The sequence below is a fragment of the Oculina patagonica genome, chromosome 6, assembly GCF_052425735.1.
Source record: "Oculina patagonica isolate OP01 chromosome 6, crgOcupat, whole genome shotgun sequence".
Taxonomy (NCBI): Eukaryota; Metazoa; Cnidaria; class Anthozoa; order Scleractinia; family Oculinidae; genus Oculina; species Oculina patagonica.
The window spans coordinates 27,481,951-27,507,299 of NC_135763.1; the positions used below are offsets into that span (position 1 = coordinate 27,481,951).

Genomic DNA, 25,349 nt, shown 5'->3' on the forward strand with positions numbered 1-25,349 from the left:
TTCTTTGTGTGTGTGTGTGTGTGTGTGTGTGTTTAGTCTTCTTGTAATTGTGACACAGAACGTTCCTATAAGGGAGGCAACAAGAGCTACAATTGTTAACAAGAAATTTAATTCAACATTAGATACCTAGGCCTTGTGTTCTATGATCTAGAATACTTCTTTTAATAACATTAAGCTTTTGTACCTTTAATTATTTAAAGCTGAAAATATTACTGAACATTTGTTTTTCGGTCAATTAAGTGATAGCAATGGCTTACTGCAGCCTATGTAGATGACTGGATATGTTTGTGTAACTTATGTTTTGTGAGTTATTGGGTGAAATAAGAACGACATCTGAATTCATTATTAATACTGTGGAACACGGCTTTCTCGAACTCCCGATTTCTCGACAGATTTCGTTAATTAATCTCTAAGGTTTCAAAATTCGGGATTCCACTTTTTTGTTGTAACTTTGGTTGCGTTTTTTGGGAAACTGAACCCAAATCCGGATTCAAGTATCCAACAACGGATTTTGCGTTTCTTTACGTGTATCCGAAAATGGATTAATCTCAGATCAATGATCTGAAGAATCCACACTTCGAGTGAATACATCAGATCATATCTAATTCCGGATTTTTAGGATTCATGATCCGTGCGTTTCCTTGGGAAAGAATTCGAAAAAAGCACATTGGCACAGCGGTCTTTGCTACGAAAATTCAGGTTCGCTCTTTGTAAACACTGTCATACGGTAAGTTTTCAGGCGCTTGTTTCGATCAAAAAACAAAATTCAATGAAACGGTTGCTTGATCAGTATGAATTGTCATTATAACTTGATGACTCTGGGACCCAAAATCGCGCAAAGTCGCCCAAAATCGCCTAAAGTCGCCCAAAGTCGCCTAAAGTCTAGCTATTTTCTGTAACAATGCTTTATGGTGTACCATGATGATTCCCATGTACATGTATACCACAACTGTACTTAGGTCGGTCACCTAAAATTGCCTAAAAGGTCACCTAAAATTGCCTAAAGTCGCTCAAAATCGCCCAAAGTCGCCTAAAGTCGCCCAAGATCGCCTTAAATCGCCCAAAATCGCCAGTAATTTTGGACAAAATAAGCTAAAATCGCCTAAAGTCGCCTTAAGTCGCCCAAAGTTACGGCAACTTTGGGTCCCAGAGTAGGCCTTTGATGAAGGTTTTCTAGAACAGCCACCGTGTGCCTACGGAACTTGTCACGAGTGAAATTTGCATTGATCATTTCGCAAACATTCTTCGCTCTAAGATGCGTTCCCGCCAAATTGTGCTTAAGGCTAAAGAAGAACTATTTTGACCTGTTATTTTTGTGAAAGATTTTGTACGGTGAAATGATTTTAGCTAGGATACATTCGACGGAAAATAAATTTGTTCTAATATTACTTTTTTATGTTCTGTGCGAAATGTGTTCACGGGGTTCCCATGCCAAAAAAAATATTTTCGGATTCTTCGTTTCTTTGGGAGCAAAGTATCCATGAGATATGATGAGATCGATGATCCAATTTTGGATTTTCCCAAAGAAACGCACCCTTTGTAAGAATGGCTGCCCCGTCTTTCAAGATCTTGGTGGTTATTTCGTTCAGCCTAAGTTCCCTATTGTAAATTAATATAAATTATGTAAGTTAAAAACTTGTGTTATTTTGCAGTACAAATAGAGCTGTTGAACTATTCGTAATTAATAATTCGACACCTCCAATTAAATAACCTTCTTGAACAAAATACATATATTTGTTATTTGCCTGCATTCGTCATTTATTCCCAGAACCGAACAAAGTGAAGGAATGATGACCGCGGAAGTGACTATAAAAATATTATTGTATTTCAATGTTTTGTTTTTTTTTTCTCTTTTTGTTCATGAACTTGTTCCATCTTAATTGATGCAATTAAAAGTCAAGTTAAAGACAAATTTGAATTTCTGTTTGGTCATTTTGATCATAAATTCTTACCTTTTAAAACCTAGGCACTTAGAAATAAGCATATTTACACAAGAAAATGAATAAACTGCACTAGGCCGCGAACAAAATGCTGCTAGGGTACGCTGGATCTATGAAAGACCTATCAGCCAACAAATGTGAAACATGAAACGTGAAACTGCAAGGCTGACCGAACTGCGTAGAAAACCTAATGCGGCAGAGACATGATAGAGACCAATCCGAGAGTCAAAAATGCGTAACTGTAGACAGCTGTTACATTTCGACCAGCAGTGGGCGTACAAGATTGTAACAGTTGACTCGCGTTGGCTGTGCATTCTGTTATCTGTGGCATTATACTGTACTGAAGAGGACTAAAGAGTTCGAAACAGCTGTCAACAGTTATGCATTTTTGACTCTCGGATTGGACTCTATCATGTCTCTGCCGCATTAAGTTTTCTACGCAGTTCGGTCAGCCTTGCCGTTTCACGTTTCATATTTACACAAGCATATTTATACACAAAATATTGTCTTTCCAGTTGCCAAAATTAAATCCTGCAAAACACAAAATATTGATTGCCAACCTGCGAAATATACTTCCACAAAAAACATAGTCATTTCGGATAATCAACCTATCGTATGCTAAAAAAAACAGTAGGGTAAACTCTCATTTAATGTTTAAAACAGCCTTCTTGTCGTATTGTTTTTCTTTGTACTATTAAATAGATTAAGTCAAGCCTAAAAGTGGAACTCTCCGGTTATTTACTTCGCCCTTTTTTGTAAATCCGAATTTACTTGCCGTTAACCGGAAAAAAAATATAGCACTTGAGCCCGCGATTCAATGTAAACCATTACTTGGCCAGCGACTTAAACTTAAAAAAAATCATTTGACCTCGATAAGTTCTATATGCGAGCCCCCGATATGGTCATGTGAAACTGGTAAGCGGATACCCTGTTTTGACAATTGTTAATTGATCATGACATGGATGTCCAATATCAAAGATGTAAGCTGAAGTTAACCATAACCTTAAACCTATTTCTGGAGTATGGTCGCCATGTTGGGGCGATGTCATCATCGCTTGAGCGCACGCGCCCGCGAACCATGCCGCTAGCCATGATGATCATGGTTCTGTTAATTTTCCATGGGTATGGGGCTCTGTTCTGCGGCCCTTCGGGCCGCTGTGAGCTCAGCTATTAACATTTAACATCAAAATTAACACCGCACGGCTTTGGTCATTGAGCAGCGAGAACATCCGGCCGGATGATATTTGCGTGTCAAATTGTCAGCTCTGAATTAATGAGGTATCACCGTCCTTTTCGTTTTCTTAGTGGTATTCCTTATCTTCGGGTTGAAGTAAATATTTTGTTTGAGCAATTACAAAGAAAGCATACCGTGGAATCGTGCTTTAATCCAATCGGAGGCCATGAACAATATCCTTTAAATCTTTCACTCACAGCTCAAATATATTAATTATTCCATATATCCATTACCACATTTTTCAACAACAAAAATTCAAAGTTGGCAAAAACGCAAATCGAATGACTGAACCACGTCGAACAACCTGTTAAGTTTCTTTGTTTATCTCTCACAACTTTAAATCTAAAGTGTTATGCTTAGTAACGAGCAATACTATAAAATATTACGGGATTTGTCACACTTAAAAATGGTATCAAAGGCAAAAAATATCATACGGCCGCCAAACACCTTAAGAAAAGTATATTGCTGCTTTCCTTTCTGTTTGTAGATTAAATTAAGCACTTTCCTTGCATTAATAAACTCAGCCTTTTCCCAAATTTGAAATTCTAAGTGCTACCTAATTACCTTTTATGGGAATGGATTTTTTCATATTTTGTTTTTCGTAAATTTCGATAACCATCTTAATCCTGGTTTTATAGAGGAAAAATCTCATAAGTTATCATATAAAAAAAGAGAATTATACCAAACGAGTTTGGTGATTTTTGCGTTGACTCTTTTATGTATATTAGACTTTTATTAACAACGTATAAAAACAAAAACAAATTATCCACTGACCCTTTAAATGCCACGGATACTCGAAGTCCGGTAAGAATTTGGGATCATGTTCATAGCGAAATTTATAGCGCTTAAAATTATTTCAAGGCATAAGTAAATATTCATAATTACAATCACTGTTGTAAGAATACGCTGTTATTCAATTTTTATGTGTCTTATTGAGCGCACAGCTTTCATTCCAGCCTCATACTGGATGACCTTGGCACATTGTAAAAAAAAAAAAAAAAAAAAAAAAAAAAAAAAACAGATTAGGTAGGGAATTTATTACGAAAATTTTACAACGTTTGTTTCAAGCAATATCATAGTTCATTTAGGGTATAGTATGAACTGAGAGAATAATCCACAGTAGCTAATAACGGAACAGGGTAACGGAACTAGACAAAGAAATAGCATGAAGAACGTATTATAAGAGGTTTCCCTTCAGTTTCGATACATTTTAACTATACTTTAAATTTCGTTCAACCGATGATACTATGGCTGTTTCAAAAGCATATGTTTTCCTGTAGTGAGAATTCAAAAACAATAATTTAACCACAAATAGTGCGGTAAATAGTTATCTCTCGAGGCAATAGGTGGCTGATTGGTTCACGCCGGTTTCACTTAAGCTGTTGACCAATCGAGTTAAGTTTCCTTGTAACTTGCATTTATAGTGCAATATGTGCCCAGCGCTAATCACCTGCTACTAATGCCACTTTTTTCATAATCCTCCCCGGGTGCCTTCTTCTGCATCTATGGCGGGTCTTAAGATGTAGTAAAGCATGGCAAGTGTTACAGACCAAGAACCCGACATACTGAGTCACGGAGCGAGAATCGCCAGAAAATCGGTGGACAGATGGCGACAATTCAAACACCGCCGTGCTGCCAAATGCGCCGAAAATCACAAATTTGCCAACGGTTAGTGCTTATTCCAATTAGTTAGCTTGTTTCTGGAAACATATTTGCATCGTCTTATTGACCTAAATTGATTACGTTTTATGATATTTTGGCGCTACATCATACATCTCATTCTTCGTAACATTGTGATTTTGCTAACCCCTAGATGGCATCGAATAATGTTATTTGGTTCGAAATTAATTCGCTCTTCTACATGCTTTGATTGCAGTCGGGGACTCCATCGATGTTATGCACAAGGGCACACATATAATCAAGCTTCGAAGCTCCTCCAAGAAATATCCACGGAAATATTACCTCGATCAGGAAGCTGTCAACATCCGCTGGACTCCATCCAAGAAGGGAGACCGTGCTAAGAGTAAGGATTAGTTTTGTGTCCATATTTATTTAACACCAAAGTTAAATAACAATTGTTGTCAAAACATAAAAAGCGCGGTATTATATTTTCTGCTCTGTGGTTTAAACAGCGTCGCTGAAAACGTAAAACCAATTTATAATAAAGGATGGAATCGTTAAAATAATTTTCCAAGCCGTTTCCATCAGTAACTTTCCTTATTTTTCGATCGAAGGTTTCTCAAAAGGGATACACGTTGAAAGCTAGGGTAATTTATATTTGTTATTGTAATATGTCGAATAAACAGGCCCGCTGCTTGTAAGTTCTACATATTGTCACGAAGCCAAATTCAGTAAAATTTATGTTGTCAGAAAAAATAAATTAATTAAAAATAAAATGAAATTTTGATTTGGAAAGCTAGGAACGGCGTTATTTAGTTGCTGGATTTCTTACTTTAGAACTAAGTAGCAAGAGTTTCAACTGAGTACATGAATAAATAACAATACGGATCGCGGTGGAAACAGTACAGGCTTTCATTCTTAGTTGTTTAAAGTGGGTTAATTAGCGACAATATTGATTTGGGAATTATAACAAGATGAACCATTTATTTTCTTAAAAATATATTACATTATTTTCGTAAAAGTTTGGCAAGCATATATTTTTGCGCACAGAGAGATGAAAGCAAACATGCTTTTTGGTATTTTTAATCCTCACTAAAAGCGATTGCGATTTTAGAGAAGTAGCCACTTTTAATCAATAATTGATAGTGCGTAAACCAAGCAAATCCCGTTTTATTCCATTTTATCGGCTTGTAAATAAAACCTTATATACCCTTGAGTTTTCAATGGAGAGAAATCCATGATTCAAACCAATACACCATTTTCAATTTTATTTCAGTTTTTTCCACCTCCAGAGGTTTTTATAAACGTTTTAATAAAACTGTTATGGAATAATTCATTAGAAATACTTAACCTTGGTGTGAATACACTTTTCATAACCAAAACAGTATTAAGTGCGTCGATTACGTGCTTTATGAGTTTAATTAAGTTATTTTCTTTCGATTGGATAAAAATCGTATACACAGTTACTTGCCATTAGCTCTAGGTTTTGTATATTTAATTCTAAAAGCATTTTACCACATTTCGAAAATGTGTTTAAACCGCATTTTAAAGTAAATTTATTTGATTGTTAGATGGAAAAGTGCATGTACATTTTAGCAATTTCGTGGTGTAGCGATAAGGCCATGTAATAAGGAAATACGTATAGTGTCCCGATTTCTGGAACCGTCGATCTCTCTAAGTCTCTAACCTCCCGATAACTCGAACTTTAAGTCGTTTCCCTTGGGTTTCCTTCTATTAGTCAAACATTGCAATTTTACTTGATTTCTCGAGCTTCCGAATTCTAGAAATAATTTTATTTTCCTTTTGATATTTGAGATTTCGGGATTGTACTTATAAGAAAGCAAAAACAAAGTTAGAAGTAAGATTTTAATTTACAATATATATATATATATTTGTACACATTTAAACTGCATTATGAAACTATAGGTTCTTGTATGTGAAAATCGTTCTTTATTAATCCATACTAATTCTGAATATATGGGAATGTTCGGCGTGAGTATTCCTTCTAAAGAACAAGGGGAAACAAAATGACTGCACTTTGACTGTAAACTGTTGAGTAAAATTCCTCAGAAATTCGAAAGTACACTTAGATGGAGTATTAAAACATCCGTATAGATTTAAAACATAAATAGTAATGAAAAATTAAGAGAGATTTGAAAAATATTAAAATGGGGTTGGAAAGAAGTCACAGATCAATATGACAAGTGCCATTTCGTTGTCGTTGTTTTACGATATTCTAAGGCCGCGTAAAGAAAATATGTTAAGCTGTGCAGTTTTTGGCAAATGCACCCTTCCCACCGAGCCGTTTTTTTTTTTTTGTTTTTTTTTTTTGTAAATAAACCCTCAAGAATCGTGTCCAGCTTTTGAGATAACAAGAATCATCTTAGGCTACTCTAATTATTTATTATGCAATACAAGCTGGGTGGGTAGAAGTATTTTTCACCTTGCTCTAATAGTGAGCATCTTTCGTTCAAATTGCATTATATCCCGGTAGGAATTGATATAGTCAGACTCTAATACATTTGGCAAGTGTCTGAACAAGTTATTATCTTCACAACATTTTGTTTTTGTTTTTTCTTTTTTAGTCCCAATAGCGTCTATAAAAGAACTTCGTGAGGGATCTGCCACAGATGCCTTCACCCAATGCCCTGAAGTGTATACAGAGAATCGATGTTTTTCCATAATTCACGGAGACGACTTTTCCACTTTGGACTTGGTGTTCCCGACTCAGGAGGAGTCTCTTCATTGGACTGTTGGTTTACGCTACTTATTGGCTAAAAAATCAGGTATTATCTGCCGGCTTTGACCGAAATTGAGTCGGCTGTATGTCACACGCAATGTGTGATCACCTTTAGGCAAAACTCTACTCAATTTTACCTCATATAAATTATTAACATTGTTGTTCACACTATACGGAATTTAACACCGGTATTTATACTTTTTTTAGTCAGGTGAAGTCTTAACTAAAGCCGCACATCATAATATTTGAGATGCATTGGTCTCGTAATAAATAAATAAAAAAATATGCAATATTTTCGTCTTAATATCCCGCGGTGAAATCCTTGTTGCATTACTAACGTTGCCCCAATCTTTATATTCTTTTTTCTTATACGCTCGCCTCGCCGCGGCCCTAACCTTAAAATAATGCAATTTGCACCTTTAATTTTACTCAACTTCATCTTTTCTTATTCTCACTCTTACACCAGGCATCTTTCCAGGTATGTGCTTTATTCTACACTGTGGAATTAACCTCACTGCTGAACTGACATTTCAAATTAACTCACAGTTAATTTTGAGTGCTAGATATTCGCTTTAACTATAACAAACAAACGTTTTAAGTTAAAACTAATAAACACGCCTGTATATTCGTTTATTGTTAGTTTCATTTTATCTATCTGCCTGTCTGTCTGTCTGTCTGTCTGTCTGTCTGTCTGTCTACCTGCCTGCCCGTCTACCCGTCTGCCTGTCTGCCTGCCTGACTGACTGACTGACTGACTGTACATGCTCGCTTGTCTGCTTGTCTGCCCTTCTGCCCTTCTGCCCGTCTGCCCGTCTGCCTATCTACCTGTCTGTACTGCCTGTCTGTCTAATTTACTGTCTACCTGTCTGTCTGTCTGTCTGTCTGTCTGTCTGTCTGTCTGTCTGTCTGAGTTCAATTTACTTCTAACATGCAATTCTAGAATTTAACGGCCTTGTCGTTATGAGATCAATACCAAATGCTTTAAAATACCGTAAAATTTCGGTTATTAGCCCCCCCCCCCTCCCGCTTCATAGTCCTAGATATAAGCCCCGCCGCTTGTAAGCCCACCCAAAACCCCTTACAAAGTTGTATAAGCCAAGGGCTTATAAGTCTTATAACCGGAATGTTACGGTAATAGGACAGCTATACTCAGAAACAAAATTCGGTTCCTATCATTGTATCCGTTTACACTATTTTTGATAAAGGAAAATTTATATTAAATTACCTTACAGCTGAGGATGAGCCACTTCGTCGTCAAACCTCAAGGGATCAGTATCCTTTTAAGTTCCGTATCATTCCCGAATTTAAATCGTTACTTTAGGGTACCTTATTGTTACTTATTTTCGCGGGAACTTAATTTCGCGAAAGTGGAACGGGCATATTCCGCGGGACTTAAATTTCGCGATCTGGCCAAAAAAATACGTTTAAAGGAGCTAGATTTCGCGAAAATTGTCAAAATACTGGTCTGCATTAACAAACAGTAAGTCTCAAAATTGGCACAGCTGATTTTAACTTTCCCAGCAATAGTTTCCAATGACACTGAACAAAACTATTAAAACAAAACGAAACTTAAAACAGTTTGACATGTTCCTTCGTAACACAGTAGAGCTAGTTTGGCGACTGTACTTAGATAATTATGTAGTAAACTGACGGCAACGTTAATTAATCACAACGAATCATATAGAAGGTATTAAATTTCGCGTCGTTATTTTTCGCGAGAACCTTTTTTCGCGGGTCTTTAATTTCGCGATTTTTTGAAAATCGCGAAAATTAAGTCCCGCGAAAATAAGTAACAATAAGGTACACCGTATATGACAATACGGAGTAGTTGTTAACTTTTTCAATTCCCCGTATTTGTCTTCTTTATATATGAAAAAGGGAACTAAAATAATTATGTTTCATTTTATTAATTAAGTGAGTAAACGGAAATATAGCATGTATATAGCACGTATTTATGACAGCTAATTAAGCTTCTGTAAAAAGTAATGTCTGGTGATCTTTTGTGATTTTTGTGATCTTTCTTAAAACAATCAGCAATTTCTGTTTAATCAGTTTACTGCTGGTCATGAAATATATTTTTGTTGTCGTTAATATAACTAGTTTTATTAGTTGTGTACATTTTCCTTGACGCCTATTTAGATGGTTAAAGGAAGTGTTTCTTTTAGCCGACAAAAGTGGAGATGGACTTCTCAGTGTCGATGAGGTCTTCTCATTGATGCACAAACTCAACGTCAAAATATCAAACAGAAAACTAAGGGAAACCTTTAAGGTTTGTGTGTTTCTTTCCTCGACAGCTTGGAACTCATTGAAGAAGATAACTTTGCTTTTACATCGGTCTCGTTTTTTTTAGGCACTTCTTTAGTTTAGTGTTGCAAAAATGAAATTTAAATCAAGAAATCAAAAAACTTTAGGTCCCCTTTCTCCATGTGATGTATTTGTTGTGGACGGCAAAGATATAAGGATGGAAAATATATATTTTAAGGGTTTATTTTGAGTGCTTATTATCTGCTATTTGTCTTTCAATAATTACAGGCTGCCGACACTGATGATCAAGATTCGGAAGGTCTGTTGGATTTTAACGAGTTTGTCAATTTTTACAAAAGCATATCGACGAGGAAAGAAATTTACCTTCTACTACTGAAGTAAGATTGAATTTATACTGATTAGTATCTAAGTATTTTAACTTATGTATTATAAGCGTCAATATTATGTTCCCTCTTGTTTCATATTTAGAAATGTAAGTTTATACTAATAAGTTATTACATTTTATCAACGAGAAAGCGAAAGCATTCATGGTATTTAACAAGGAGGCTGACAACTTACAACTGTAAAGTAATAAGTAAACAGTCCGGCACGTTGTTATTGAGCAATGTGCCGTGTTGGCATGTATTTCTACGCACGTATGTGTTTAATTATATTATCTTTTTACATGTACTGTCGTCCCATCGGCACTCACTGCATTTCTTTTTATCGCTTATCTACAGATATGGCAATAGTAAAGAGCACATGACAGTCACGGAACTAAAATTTTTTCTAGAAACAGAGCAAAAGGTATTGTAAATTGTACCAGCTTCATAACACGTCTTTTTTACCACTATTACAGCCCTGTATTTTGCTCTAATGGTTTGTTATCACAATTCTTTGCCAAATGAAGTAGATTTTCTAGTTTCTATGCTTGTGTTACCAAATAATCCTTTGATGGACATTAATGTACACTGCGTGATGTTTCCTGTTGTGATATTTTCTGATCATGATGTTAATCGAAGTAAATATACCGTTGTTGTAAATTTGGAAAGATAACGTTTTGAGCGTCATCCCTTCTCATCGATAGATATATAAGAACTTTATTTAAAAAACATCACCTTTATCATTAACCGAGCCTTTTTATTTTTATATAACTGCAATCCGGATGGGAGAGTTTATTGTTTGTACCTTCAACCAAAAAAAATCATAGTGCCGGCTTTGTAGCTTCTTAATACTACGCGGGTGGTATCGTCTGATGGTGCGCCCAGTCTTTATACATACAAGTAGCAGTAAACAAAATATTATGGCGACCAGCGGTTACTGGTGCATTATTTCCGCTTTCATGTTTATTGTTATGCTTTTGGATCCACGCTTCCTGGTTATAGATGACTGATGTAACAGACGAGCACTGTGCCCAAATCATTCAGACATATGAACCCGTACAGGAAAACCGAAGTCTGGGCATCCTTGGAATTGACGGTAGACAGCCTTTTAATCAACAGTTAATTTTTATAAACATTAGCTGGCGACAGTTTATCTGTTGAGGCACCTGGAATTTATGAACGCATGTTTATCTGCCTTCGTACTATCCGTGTTTTTTTATTTATTATTATATTTGTTTTCAACAACAAATAGCATAACCTTTTTTGTTATTGCTTTGTTTGTTTGTTTTATTTGTTTGTTTAATTGTTTGTTTGTTTGTTTAGAGTTTCAATTCGTTTTGATCAATAATCGATGTCTAAACTGTGAGTGTGTACACGTTTGCCAAATAAGTAACTTAAAATTGTATAGCATAATTACACTGCCTTTTTCAAGTACAGGTTTTACCAGTTACTTACTTGGTCCAGAGGGTGACATTTTCAACCCAGAGCACTCCAAAGTAAACCAAGATATGACACGGCCTTTGTCTCACTACTTTGTCGCTTCCTCACATAACACGTAAGTTTTCATCCTTTTTTTTTCATCTTACAACCACTGTTTATTGTGACTTTCTGGATGTCAGAGGAAGTTTCTACCGATATACCAGCTTTTTATAATTAAAATATTGTAAAAAATATTTCACAAATAAAAAATGAAGATTTTTTGCACTATATCATTAGTCAGTAACTACATGTTGACTATATTGCACCGATCATAACATGCAAACGGCCACCCAAATGCTTATGTATGAATGAGCTATCTAGAGCACCTTACTCACACCAGATAATCGGGTACTTTCTTGACCAGTAACACACACTTACGTAAATTAATAAAATTGACCTTTCATCTAATTTTATTTTGTTTTCATGGCTTGTTACGAAAAATAATTCAATAAAAATACTGATCTTTTAATAACGCAGCTACCTACTCGGAGACCAGCTGACCTCAAATTCAAGTATGGACATGTACGTAAGAGTCCTACAGTCGGGTTGCCGGTGTATTGAGAGTAAGCCTATGGGTTCTTAGATTTTATTTTGTTTATTATTTGGACAGTTACGTTTTTAGCAATACCATGACCTATCCTTACTGTCCATCAGTAAAGCTGACATTCATCGAAACGCTAGTATTATTATATTTCCGGTTGGCAAATGAGAATCGGCACTCGCTCCTCTAATTTGAGACCCACCTCAGCCATCGAAGGCACAGTTATATGATAACCTCATTCACTTGTTTTCGCCCTTCTTTTGGGAAACCATTTCCGAAACACATAAGTATTTGGCAATTGTCATGCTTGTTACCCAAAACACAAGCAAGCGCAGGCATCGATTTTAGAATTTTAATCCAATTAAACTTAAACTCCAACAATGAAGTCGTTTTCCTTTATTTTTTGCAGTTGATTGCTGGGATGGAAAAGACGGTGAACCTGTGGTTTATCATGGCTACACGATGACATCCAAAGTCAAATTTCGTTACATCATTCTCAACATCAACGACTTTGCCTTCCTTAACAACAAGTAAACACACTAGTCTTTGTTTATCGTTACAACATCAACAACAATAACAACAGCAATAGACTGTTTTGTTTGATATAAGTTATAACATTTATGCTCCCCGCAGGCCAACTAATAGAAGCAAAGGACATTAAACATAAAAGAAAACTAAAATCCACGAAGGCTTAATTACTTGTTGTGAAATAGAACTTTAAGACGAAGTGGGAACTTTTTGCCAATAAAGGAAAATTAAGTCAATTAGGAAAGGAAAGCTTAAAGTGGCTAGAACTCTATAGCAGGCAATCGTATTGTTAATTAACTATTTGCATCTTTAACATAGCATAGATTGTTTTCTTCCCTACAGATATCCAGTTATACTTTCTCTTGAGAATCACTGTAGTGTCAGCCAGCAAAAAGTTATGGCAAGGCTTATGCGGGACATTTTCAAAGATATCCTTTATTACATTTTCGCCATCATTTCCATGTGATTGTCTCAACTTCATTTATTATCACTTTTCCGTTCAAAGGCTGATCCAGAATTTCGGTAACGAGAAAGAGGTGAGTATGAGCAGGAGTGGGGTAAGAGGCATACTCCTTAGAAATTCTTGCACGCAGAGTTTGTGAAATAAGGCATTGTCTGCATCTTTCCCCTCTCAGGCAAAGAGGCAGGGTAGTAATACCCTGAACTTTCCGCTGTACCCAACACCCATTTCCAACCTTCCATGTTGTTTCTGGTCTCGTGTATGCATTATATAGATCCTTAACGTTTTCCACATAAACTGATATATGAGACAAGTTTTGATGGAACAGATTTGCCCTCACCACAGAGTTTGTTGGGTAAAATTTTAATTAAGGTAAGATTCCTTTGGCGTTATTCTTACATTAGTTTTTGGAAACTCACGCTTGTGCTTTTAATCTTTTAGGAGTTTTTGTCGTACCGAAGGACACGATTTATCCGGGCTTAATTCTTTTAAATAATTTTCAGAACGTAGCTAAGGTATCAGAAAGGCAGAGTATACCCTTGTATAATCCGCGGCGGGGTGAATAGGGGTACGCAAATCCGCCGATCGGTGGTATTTTTTGGCCCAATCTGTCAATCAGTGCTTTTTTTTTTCGTTCAAAACCGAATCCACATTATTCGTTGCTTGTTTTTGCGACAATCTGCCAACATACCAACGAGGACCAATCAAAGTGATCCAAATTTCTGCGAACTGCGGTATTTTCGAAATTCGCGACGAATCCGCTCAATGTAAAGCAAAAATCCACGATCTGTGTGCGTTTTAATGCCAAATCCGTAGATCTGCGAACCTATTATTTTACACCTTCGTGTAAGTATATTTTATCGAAGTCTGTAGCTAGTTCACATTTTGATTATTCAACAGCTCGATTAGCAATGCATTACTTTAAGATTATAAAGAAACTTATAATATTATAATTTATCCCTACTAAAATAAAGTTTATTTTCCAAATAAACTTCAAGGCCAAAAAATTGCCAGCGGCGTTTGAGGAAGACTTAGACGAAGGCGAGGTTACAGAGGAAGATTCAGCTGACGAGATGGAGGAATACTTTAAGTGCAAAAATATTGAGGTGAGAATAATAGAAAGCTTTGGAAATTATTCCAATTACAAAAATATGAATAAAACACCATCATATAGGCTGATCAACTCCTATCGTTAAACTGAGTCGCTGCTGTGTGTCAACTTTAAATAACCAAAATCAACACTTAAACTTACAATGGGAAGTTTATTGAAATCTTTTACGAGCCTGCTTGACAACTCTTCATCCCCGTACTGAAATTCTACCCCAGGGTGGCCATTGTGGATTGGTTCTACTGTGAAATAAAAATACAAATATACACCCACCTGGAAGTAATTTTAAGAGTGTTATGAGTTTCAGAAAGAAGTACGTGCCTTATTTTATTCCTCTCTTCTTCAACATGTTTTCTATTTAATGTTCTCACGCCATTGTATGCTTATATCAACTGGCTACCTGGCTCCCCTAGCCCTTATGATTATTTCAGGCAGCCAGTGCTATATTGAATTGAAAAATAAGAAAGGACAGTTAAAGTTTGTTGTTGTTGTTGTTTGATAATTATTTCATAAAATAGAACACATTGGAGCAGAAGGCAAAGGAGCGCAAATGGCGTCGCACATTGGCTTCGTTACACCGACTCCGTTTAAACAAAGACGACGAAGAAAGCGACGCACGAGGCGACCTAAGCTCGGCAATTGTGACGTCGGTGGCCCTGGAAGAACCAGATTTAAAAGAAGCTCCAAAAAGTGTCCCAAGGGTGGGTAATTAATGACTTAAATTCATTATTTTTTTTCATTGATATTTGTGTTAATGATGGTGCTGGTAGTGATGGTGGGATGCTAGCTTTACTTTGCAAAAAGTAAAGAAGGATGACCCCTTCCCCACCTTCAAATTACCTCGACCATACATACTAAGCATCCGGTGATATTCTGTGCGATTTCGAAGCACGATTTTAATTGTTCAGTGTGAGTGAAAGTGGCCATAATAATACGAACGTCGCAAACTCCGGGGTTAGAAGAAACATAAATGTTAATTTGTAGCTACGGCACGTCTAAAAGAGAAAAACGACTACGATGCAATACTAAGCATGGAAACATAATGCCGGGGGGAGGGGGGGGGGGTACTTGGGTAAATTTTTGTTGGGTATGTGCCGCTGGCCTCTCAGAACCCCTACCCCATTATAGTCTTATTCTATGGCCAATTATAGACCCCATCTTAGTCACTTTTGGGTACATTTAATTTTTACGACCCCAACTTAGTCACTTTCTGGGAGCTGTTTGTCAAATATTGAACAACAGCAATAAATACGGTAACATTTTTTTCGGCGAATATTTCCGTTCATAAATTACAACTTGCCAGATTTTCGTTCTCTCAAAATCCCGGAAAAGTGTGACCCCATTCTAGTCACCCTATAAAAAATGCTTGAAAGGGCGACACCATTATAGTCAGTCCAGTCGTGAAAATGCGACCCCATCCAGCGGCACATCCCCATTAGCCCATTTATAGGAAGTGACCCCCCCCCCCGGGACATAATGAAGGTAATTAATTCGATAATGAAAATAATTATGTCGTCAACAGAATCGGCAATGATTGACAATATAATTATTGTTTATTTATACTTCCTAGCTGCAACGATCCCTATCCGCTAAATATATCACTCACCAGCATCCTCAAACAACTGAGATAAGAAAAGCTCAAAGCTTCAGTGAGAAGGATAAGGTAAGATTTTTTGTTAGAAATACACATCAATCGAATAAAGACAAAATTAAATCGATTTAAATACTTAGATAAATCGACCGTTCGGTGGTCTTTTCGACATATTATTTTGAAAGACCGTTTTAAAAGCCTAAATGACAGTTTTCCCTACCTTTTGTTCACTCCAACTCGTGAAATACTAACCCTTTCATGTACATGCAGCCTGAAAAGTTACCCCTTTCGGGCGGAGCCTCCCGTATAGTCCAGTTTGGGAGTACCTCCGGGCTTTTCTCCCAGAATTGCAAAAGCGACATTGGTTGTTGTCCCATTAGACCCTTTCAAACAAAACGATGTGCGGCTGTTAATATAATAATTAAATCTCTCTTCGGGCTATATCAAAACTTTCTATTGCAAGAAATTGGGTGCCTTACGTCGAAGGCATTAAATGAAGTGTTTCGCGGCTAGGTGTCATTTTTATTACTATACAGCAGGCCTGGTTCATATGCGTTACGCAAGGCCTCCGAAGTGTTCATGTATAAAGCAAGTGCAAATTAGTGAAGCCAAAGCATAACGGAGGTGCATGTGTGAGTTCATGAAAAAAAGCCGATTATTTGCAGTTAGTATAATTTCAGAGGTGATTATAATAATTGAAGCATTCTGATTGGTCGAGAAGCTCGGCTTATGAGGCTATAATCACCCCGCGCGAGGTGATTATAACTTTAAAGGCTTGGTTACTTAGCCACGCCACCTTTGACATCCAGGCAAGTAAACAATGGCCGCTTTTGGTGAATGAAAATCCTTTGATTTGAAAGAAACCAGTCCCAGTCCTTGATATTTTAAACATTGGGAATTTTTCAAATTAACTACCAAGACTTTTGGACCGAAAACATTTTCAAGAGATGGTTCTCAAGGCGTTAGAAATGATCGTAAACACGGCGGTTTTGGCGATCGATGAGAAACTCAGTCAGATCGATTGAGCAAAAATTTTTTAGTTCTCTACTCACCGGAGCTACTCATTTTTAGAGGATTCGCACATTCGCTTAGAAGTCATCCACAATCATACAAAGGTAACGGACATCTATCTTTCTCATTGTGTTTGTTTTGTTCCGTTTTATTGCTTTAACTAAATGAATTCTGACTGCAATCGATGATTTATTGATTTACCCTATGCAAGCGAACACTTGTGTTTGCTGTTTTCTTGTTTGCTATCGTTATTTTTTTAAGTTCTTGATGATTGCTTTGTATTGGCCAGTCCGTGCTTGAGCTTGTGCCTGCCGTCGCAGACCTTGCGGTTGAGTTTACTTTACACCTCTGAGCTAGAATGTTAATTGTTTTGTTTCTTTGTTTTTCAGAAAGTGAAACGACGAAGTAAAAAGAGACAACCTTCTAAGAATGAGGTGAGTAATACTCTGGATCTTTTCTTTGCCCTTTTATTGTTATCGCAATTAAATGATATACTTTTTATAGTGTAGTAGAAAAAATGAGTGCCTTATAGATATTTTTTGCCTCACATAAGGATGATTTTAGAAGAACTATCAAGTTAAGCAGACACCTATCTGATCTTGTTGCTTATACGAGGTCAACTACATTTAAAGGACTGGATCTCAATGAAAATGGTAGGTGAAGAAACTTACGATTTTATTTAAGTTAAATTAAAAAAAAAAAACAATTATTAGACAAATATATTTTTAACTGACTTGAACCACAAACAGTAAAAGGAGCACGACAATGAGTTGGTTTCGTACCCGTTGGAAGCTACTTGTCTCAGAAAGCGCTTAAAGGGACTGTGTCACGGATTTTAGCTACATTTAGGCATCGGGAATGACCATCGAATTCGTTAAAATATAAAAATAACCTATTAAAACAGGGAAGGAACGTTGAAATAACACGCCAAATACAAAATATGGTACGGATGGACAAAAGCGACGAGACACATTTGGTTGCATCTATAAAAATAGGTCACCAAGGGTGACATGAGTCTAATGCCGTATGGCATAGTGATACAGATTGCGCGGTTTTCGTAAGCCGGTTAAAATTGGTTAGAGGTTTGTGTTCGGGAGTTTAATTTAAAATGCTTATAGCAAGCTAGGGGCATCGTGGATGATTATGGATGAAAACGAAACAGTCATAAATGTTATATGCTTCACAAAATTTAAAGTATGAACAGGAGTTGATGTTACTTCTTCCGTATTGTCCGTAAAAGCAGAAACGATTAAACATTTGGACAAGATTGCGTGACGATTTACAAAAAGCATGTTCATTACAACAAGGGTTGAAGAACTTCACATCGTTTTCTTTCAGATTTTTCACCATTTTGATGATGACTCTTGAAACAGATTTTGCAATAAAAGCACTTGAAATAGTGACTGTTACTCCATTGTACTGTAAGCACTTAGTGACAGATTTTCCTAAAAACGGGTGTAAATGCTCACGTCAATATAATGATGACCTTTTGAACGCTGGAAACTAGGCAATTATTATCGAGCTACCATACACAGGAGCGAAGACTGTTTATCATGATGTACAAATTTCGCGAATCATCACTTCCATATCAATGTAACCATTTTATGATTTTTCTAGCTGTAAGAAGAACTTAAGATCTCTGAGAGTCGTAAAAGCATGAAATTCGATTTCAGTGTATGGCAAAGGCCGGGACAGTGTAATACTGCAAAGCGGCCAAACAAACGCATTTTGATTTAGTCGCGTAACTTGATTTACATTTATCCATGTACATCTTTTATTTTTGAAGGTTTTTGTTTGCACTGTAAAGAAAAAATTGGTCAAAATTCGAATGACTTAAATACAAAATACGAGGTAAAGTTTTCTATTTTTTAAAACAAAATAAATATTTGGTCGCATTGTGTAAATAAACGCGAGTCGCCGTCGAAATATTTTTTCTCAAAGACGTCTTGCTTTTTAAGCAAGACGAAAACACAAGTGCTTAACTGAACTGAAAACGAAGATTTATTTTCACAAAAAGCTTACAAATGTCTTTACTGGAAAATTATTTCGTCCTGTTCAAGTGTTGAATAATCGTGACTTGAGAAAGAACTTTTAATTATGCGTGGGAACACGTGTCGCTGATTGGCTGTTTTTAATTGAAGCTAATCGTGCGTGTCCGTACGGAGTCCGTTCTTGCAGCTGATCATTGTTTTCTACATTACAGCGAACGATTATCGATCCCGAACCATTCCCTTGGGATTGCTAACAGCTTTTTTCATATAACAAAGAGTCTAATGCGCATGCGCAAAGCGCACGCAAGCATTAGACTCAAAAACGAGTTCTTTGCAAACATTACGTTTCATAGCGAATATTTGGCAAAACTTAATAAAATAGACCTTACACAGCCACTTTAAGTGAAATTTTCATTTTGCACTGCAAGTGAAATGATAATGCTTTTGGTTTTTACAGAAACATTCTGGGAAGTAATCTCAGTGCCCGAGTCTAAAGCATACAGATATGTTGACACCAAAGGCGAACAATTCGTGCGATACACAAGATACAAGCTTTGCCGGATATACCCATCAGGATACAGAATTGACTCGAGCAATCCGAATGCACAAGCGTTCTGGAATTGTGGCTGCCAGCTTGGTAAATACATTTTTAGCCCATTAAAGTCGTTATGTAATTCTTAAATACAAGATCAATTAAAAAACAATTAAATAAACCAAATAAAATCTCATAATAACTATTAGTTTGGAAGGATGACTCTGAAAACGCAGCTGTAATAAGGAAAAAAATTGCTAGGCATGATACTGATTATAATTGCAAAATTAAAGCTGAATTTTTCAAGATGCTTGACCCACTGCGCAGCTTCTTTATATTTGAAACAAATCTCACACAGAATTTCAAGTATTGCAAATAAAAAGTGGTTCCTCAACGTCAAGTTCTTGTTTTTTTTTTTTTTTCATTGAACACATTTAACTACAATTACTATTTCATAGTTATCAGTTGACTGCAGATAATAAGTCGCTTATCGCACTCTTTTTCTTCTTGTAGTTGCACTTAATTATCAAACGGATGGACGGATGATGCAAATATACCGGGGAAAGTTCAAGTCCAATGGAAACTGTGGTTATGTTTTGAAGCCAGATGTCATGTGCGAAGGTATTCTAGAAATTTTTATTTGAAGGTACTATTGTAGAAATGCCATTGTTAACATTGCATACTAATTTATTTTTTGGAAAAAAGCATTGGAAATATATAAGAAGTCCGAAGAACGGTAACCACCGAACTATCCACAGTATTTATATTTACGATAAGTTTTTGCTTCACTACGACCATATTTAACATATTTGTACACTTATGTTAATTAATAGTGAAATAGACTCACTACGCTTAGGTGTGTGCAATTTGCTTATCTCCAGACTGAGGTAACTCACAAGCTAAGCAGTAGACAGCTGTTTCGTCCCCTTTGGGACTCTTCAGTACTGCATATGGCATTGTAGAGAATAAGAGAAAGTTCTTATTTGCCCCACCTTAGTGATCCAACAGTTGTGGTACACAAGGTGGATCTCTGGGGACGAGCGCATCAGTAGTTTTAAACTACCGTACCAGTAGTTTTAAACTACCGCACCAGTAGTTTTAGACTACCTGTTTCCTCCCTAAGAGGACAAAACAACTGTTCACTGCTAGATTTGTGGTTACCTTAGTCTGAAGATGAGCAAAGTGCATATACCTGATGTACTGAATCCATTAAATTTCACTAGTAATGTGCCTCAGGATAACAAGTGCTCGCTTTCAATAGATTTGGCCTCACATTTACCATGCATATACACGCTCGACATTGTATTAATAAAAAAAAGTGTATCCGTTGTGATTCCTGTTGAATTTCAGCTGACCCAAAGTTTGATCCAATGACAAGACAAGAAATCACCGGGGTCAATAGAAAACTTTGCAGGATAAAGGTAAGACGTAACAGAATGGCTCTCAACCGACGTACGTACACCCACTTACGGTTTCAATATGAACATGGACTTCTGAGGTGAAGTACTTTGCTTTAACTCCTGCCTACATCCATTAGAGAACAAATGAAATAAAAACTGAATATGGAATTCTTCAAGAAATGGAATCGCGCTCCTTAGCGTAGCATTTAACAACATAGCAACAAAAACGTTTCACTTGACACCTGCAATGTTTTGACTTGACTTTGAGGATGGCTATTGCTTTAGTTGTCGAAGCATCAAACATCAACAACAGTTCTTTTCAGAACTACTGTCACCCTAAGTTTTAACTATACGAGTAACTGGTACACCTGGGATTAAACCATGTACTAAGGAAATGTTACTTTGCACATAATCACCTCTGCATTAATTATAGTTGTTTCCCTGTCTGCATCTTATTTATTTTTGTTTTTGTTCCTTTGACTTAGGTAATCAGTGGTCAGCAGTTACCCAAACCAAAAGACAGTATATTAGGTGATCGTGGTGAGGTAAGCATAACTTCCGTATACTGTTTGAATGCATCCAAATTGTTTTTTCATCTGACGAACTCCGTTGATCTCCCCAGCGAGCTATGCAAGGACTCAAAGTCTCAGACATAATATGAGTTGGCCACGACAAGTTCGTTCTGCAATCGGCGCATGTTGCCATGTTAACTCTGATCTATAACTAACCTATATAGATTTTGATCGGTCAAGTAAAACGCTGCTATTGCACAAGTCGAAAGTCCATTAAAGCATATTTAGGTATAATTTTGTCAGTTATGCCTGGATCTATTTTAAAATATATGCATAGCAGTCGTACAAAATGCGTCATTTTTGTTTTTGTTTACAATGATTTCAAGATGATTTTTTGTATTTCTATGTAATTGTAATCAATCTGGAACAAAGGAAAATGCATATCAAACTAGTTTGAAATAATTTTGACCTGAAATTCATTTAAAAATACAATATTCATATATAGCTTATAATTGTTACAGATCATTGATCCGTACGTGGAAATAGAAGTGATAGGGATCCCAGCTGACAACTGCAAACGGCGCACGAAAACAATTATGGACAACGGTAACCGAAAAAAGCCTCACACACACACATAAGCAATTCACTTTGCGTGCGGCACTGCAGATTTATTTTTCCGACCAAAATTCAAGGCTGCTAAAAATGATATTGTAAGAATTGTTTTCAAGTCGTGAATTAAACAAAGCTTTAGTATATTTTTTTGTTAGCAAAGCTTTCTAGGGACCGTATTGGGCGATTCTACCCTTGGCCTTTGTCTGTAATACCTCGCTGTGCCGTTTCAATACGGTCTAGACCTCGGCTTGGGTCTTCTCAAATTATGCCCTCGCAATTTGTCAATAATGAACATTTAGAAGGCTGGGAATAAGGTAGGTGAATTTGGAAAACATTTTATCAATATTTGTTTATCAACTAGCTTTTTTAAACCCCTTTCTAGCCGGTCATTTTTAACTTGTAGAATTCCAATTTTAAGGTATCACGGAAGGACAATTGGCATTTTCGTTCCAAGTGAAATTGTGAGCAATCCATCAATGTTAACTCCAATAAAATATATATTTTCTAAAAGCTTACTGAATAAAGATTTTAATTTTGGACGTTGTTTTGATCATATAGATCATAATAAGCAACGTCAACATTTTGTTTGCAATTATGATGTTGAGCAACATTAGGCTTATTTGAGAATACATTTAGGTGAGAGCCTAAAATTTTATGTGGAATTTGATCTACATACATTGGTCTAAGAAAAGGTGTCTCAGATTTTTCTTTTCTTGCTCCATTAATTTTTTATGAATTTTTAATCCTAAAGAAGCCCTAAAACGCCATTTTAAAGTTATCATTGATAGTTTGCTCACAATTTCAATTGGAACGAAAATGCCAATTTTCCTTCCGTGATACCCTAAATCCAGTATCAAAAGGGGTGGATGGAAGATCTCGATTTGGCAGGTTTATGAAATAACGTATGCTAGAACGTTGACAATGCCCTTTTAAATTGAAAACATTTTAATCCTTACCTTCTGGTGACGACAACGAGAACGCTACTAATACGAAAAATGAAAACATGAATTGTTTTCGTAATAATTTTCAGGCTTCAATCCAGTTTGGGACGAGACCATTACCTTTATTCTTACTTTTCCTGATCTGGCCAATTTTCGTTTTGTTGTGTGGGACGAGGATCCCATTGGCAGAGACTTCATTGGTCAAGTCACTTTTCCATTCTCAAGCCTCATGCCAGGTAAAAAATTAAAACTAATTTACTCGTTTCTTGTTCTTTTGTTTTTTCGTTTGTTTGTTCCTTCATGCTTTCATACTGTTACATTCACTACGTTAAGACGACTATAATCATTTATTCATTCTTTTATTCACACACGTATTTATAACGTTCTTACTATCTTGTTTACTTTACCTGCACACTCAGCTATGCGTTCAATTATACTTAATAATTAATCTACTTACTTACTTACTTGCTTGCATGCTTACTTATAATTACTATTGTTTTAAGGTTTCAGGCATGTGCATCTCGAAGGGGACCAGCAGGCTTCAATTTTTGTTCACGTGACAATTGCAGACTACCAAGGAGAAAAGGTATAATGTCACATGATTTTTTTTAACAGCGACCAGTTTTCCAAAATAACAAAATTTCCCGAGTCAAATTACAATTAAAGGTCGAAACCTTTCATAAGCTAACAGCTCTTTACTCTGTTAATATAGGGTTGATATTTCAGCTGGGGTTCGACTGTAGTATATTAGCAAGAGTAAATGAAGAAAAAGAAACATACGATATAGCTTATCTTTTCACTGAAAAAAAGTTATAACTTGGGCCGAGAGTTTAAACTATCGCATCAGGCGTTTCTCCCGGCATTCCATGCCGTTATACCTTTTTATTGTGTTCCTTATGATAATGATAATCCCATGAGCACTCGCGCGGATTTTGCCGGCCCAGATTACCACATTTTCTCAAAAATAATTATTGATGTTTACTTTCCTTGCAGATAATAGATGGCTTGGAAATGCACAACCCAGACAGAAGATATTCAGGAGGAGTCAAATTTAAGAAAAGACAGCGAAGGGACACTTCCGTGTTTTAGGACAATTCTAACTACATAAACATCGAATTGTTCATTGTGTGCCTGTACTTAACTCTTGGAATAAATTAAAACCATGGCCAGGATATTGAACTAGCTACTTACAAAACCCAATAACCGACCGTGCCAGAAAATAAGGACCGTGTTTTATAAAAAATCGTAAAAGTAGCTCCAATGTTTCCGAATCTTGTTGCTACCAAAGAAGCAAAACAAGCCACAAGTTGTCACCTTAAAGCAAAAGAATACTTCACGTTACTTGCTAATCTTTCGAAGAACGAAACTTTGGCTCGGTGTAAAAGTTTGTGAAACAGCGTTATAAAAAGTCGCGAATTAAAAGAAACCATTTGAGTGGCTAAAAGATAATAAAATGCCGCAAATTAAATAGAGATAACATTTATAAACATTGTACTTCTATTAAAAGTGTAAAATAGCGTTCTCTGGTTTAAAAAGTTAAAAAATATGAGCTTTCGGCTATTTTACTATAGCCTTTGACGAATGTAAAAAAGATAAAGCGCGTGGTTGGAAATATATACAAGGGAGGGTGTGAAAATAATTAAAAACTAAAATACAATAGAAGTGTAAAAAGCTAAAAAAGGACAAAAACAGACAAATTAAGAATTACAATAAGATAGAATATTGTCTTGGTAACGGTTTGGAGTTATTGTCTGCGCCGACAGTTTTGGCAGTGTGCCAAGATTCTAGAGTTCTTCGAATGCGGTAATTGCCTTTGTCTATCACGGTAGCGCCATCAAAGTCAATTGAGTGATTATTTTGCCAAGCATGGTTAGCAACGTTCGAGCCTCTCGTATAGTTTTTAAGATTTCGTTGATGTTCCTTTCTTCGGGTTTTAAAACATCTGCCCGTTTCTCCTACGTAACTCCAACAGCAGTCAGCGCACGGAATTTTGTAAACAACATTACATTGGAGATCCAGGGGCTGCCTGAATTTAGGAGAAGGGAATTCTTGTTGCAGGGTTTTAGCTGGTTTGCTTACTATACGAGAGGCTCAAACGTTGCTAACCATGCTTGGCAAAATAATCACTCAATTGACTTTGATGGCGCTACCGTGATAGACAAAGGCAATTACCGCATTCGAAGAACTCTAGAATCTTGGCACACTGCCAAAACTGTCGGCGCAGACAATAACTCCAAACCGTTACCAAGACAATATTCTATCTTATTGTAATTCTTAATTTGTCTGTTTTTGTCCTTTTTTAGCTTTTTACACTTCTATTGTATTTTAGTTTTTAATTATTTTCACACCCTCCCTTGTATATATTTCCAACCACGCGCTTTATCTTTTTTACATTCGTCAAAGGCTATAGTAAAATAGCCGAAAGCTCATATTTTTTAACTTTTTAAACCAGAGAACGCTATTTTACACTTTTAATATGTCT

The 25,349-nt window shown here is 36.3% G+C and overlaps 1 protein-coding gene across 1 annotated transcript; it reads left to right on the forward strand.

Moving 5' to 3' along the window:
- The first annotated feature begins 4,666 nt into the window (after positions 1–4,666).
- Positions 4,667–24,261, forward strand: LOC144658115 (1-phosphatidylinositol 4,5-bisphosphate phosphodiesterase eta-2-like). Its single transcript, XM_078518453.1, has 26 exons — positions 4,667–4,842; positions 5,051–5,197; positions 7,380–7,580; positions 8,767–8,806; positions 9,674–9,803; positions 10,067–10,176; positions 10,519–10,585; positions 11,164–11,257; positions 11,599–11,716; positions 12,118–12,203; positions 12,591–12,711; positions 13,052–13,137; positions 13,462–13,541; positions 14,168–14,275; positions 14,796–14,978; positions 15,848–15,940; positions 17,269–17,313; positions 17,433–17,532; positions 19,328–19,507; positions 19,916–20,023; positions 20,753–20,823; positions 21,288–21,347; positions 21,836–21,920; positions 22,957–23,103; positions 23,371–23,453; positions 23,861–24,261. Exons 1-26 carry the CDS (start codon positions 4,707–4,709, stop codon positions 23,954–23,956), a joined length of 2,775 nt encoding a protein of 924 aa, XP_078374579.1. The 5' UTR covers positions 4,667–4,706; the 3' UTR covers positions 23,957–24,261.
- The last annotated feature ends 1,088 nt before the right edge of the window (positions 24,262–25,349 follow it).

Bases quoted from the DNA above. Each gene is read 5' to 3' on its own strand.
- LOC144658115 (XM_078518453.1), top strand. From the start codon at position 4,707: ATGGCAAGTGTTACAGACCAAGAACCCGACATACTGAGTCACGGAGCG. The intron at 9,804-10,066 runs GTTTGTGTGTTT...CAATAATTACAG, and splicing joins AACTAAGGGAAACCTTTAAG to GCTGCCGACACTGATGATCA. The intron at 21,348-21,835 runs GTAAGCATAACT...TAATTGTTACAG, and splicing joins TATTAGGTGATCGTGGTGAG to ATCATTGATCCGTACGTGGA.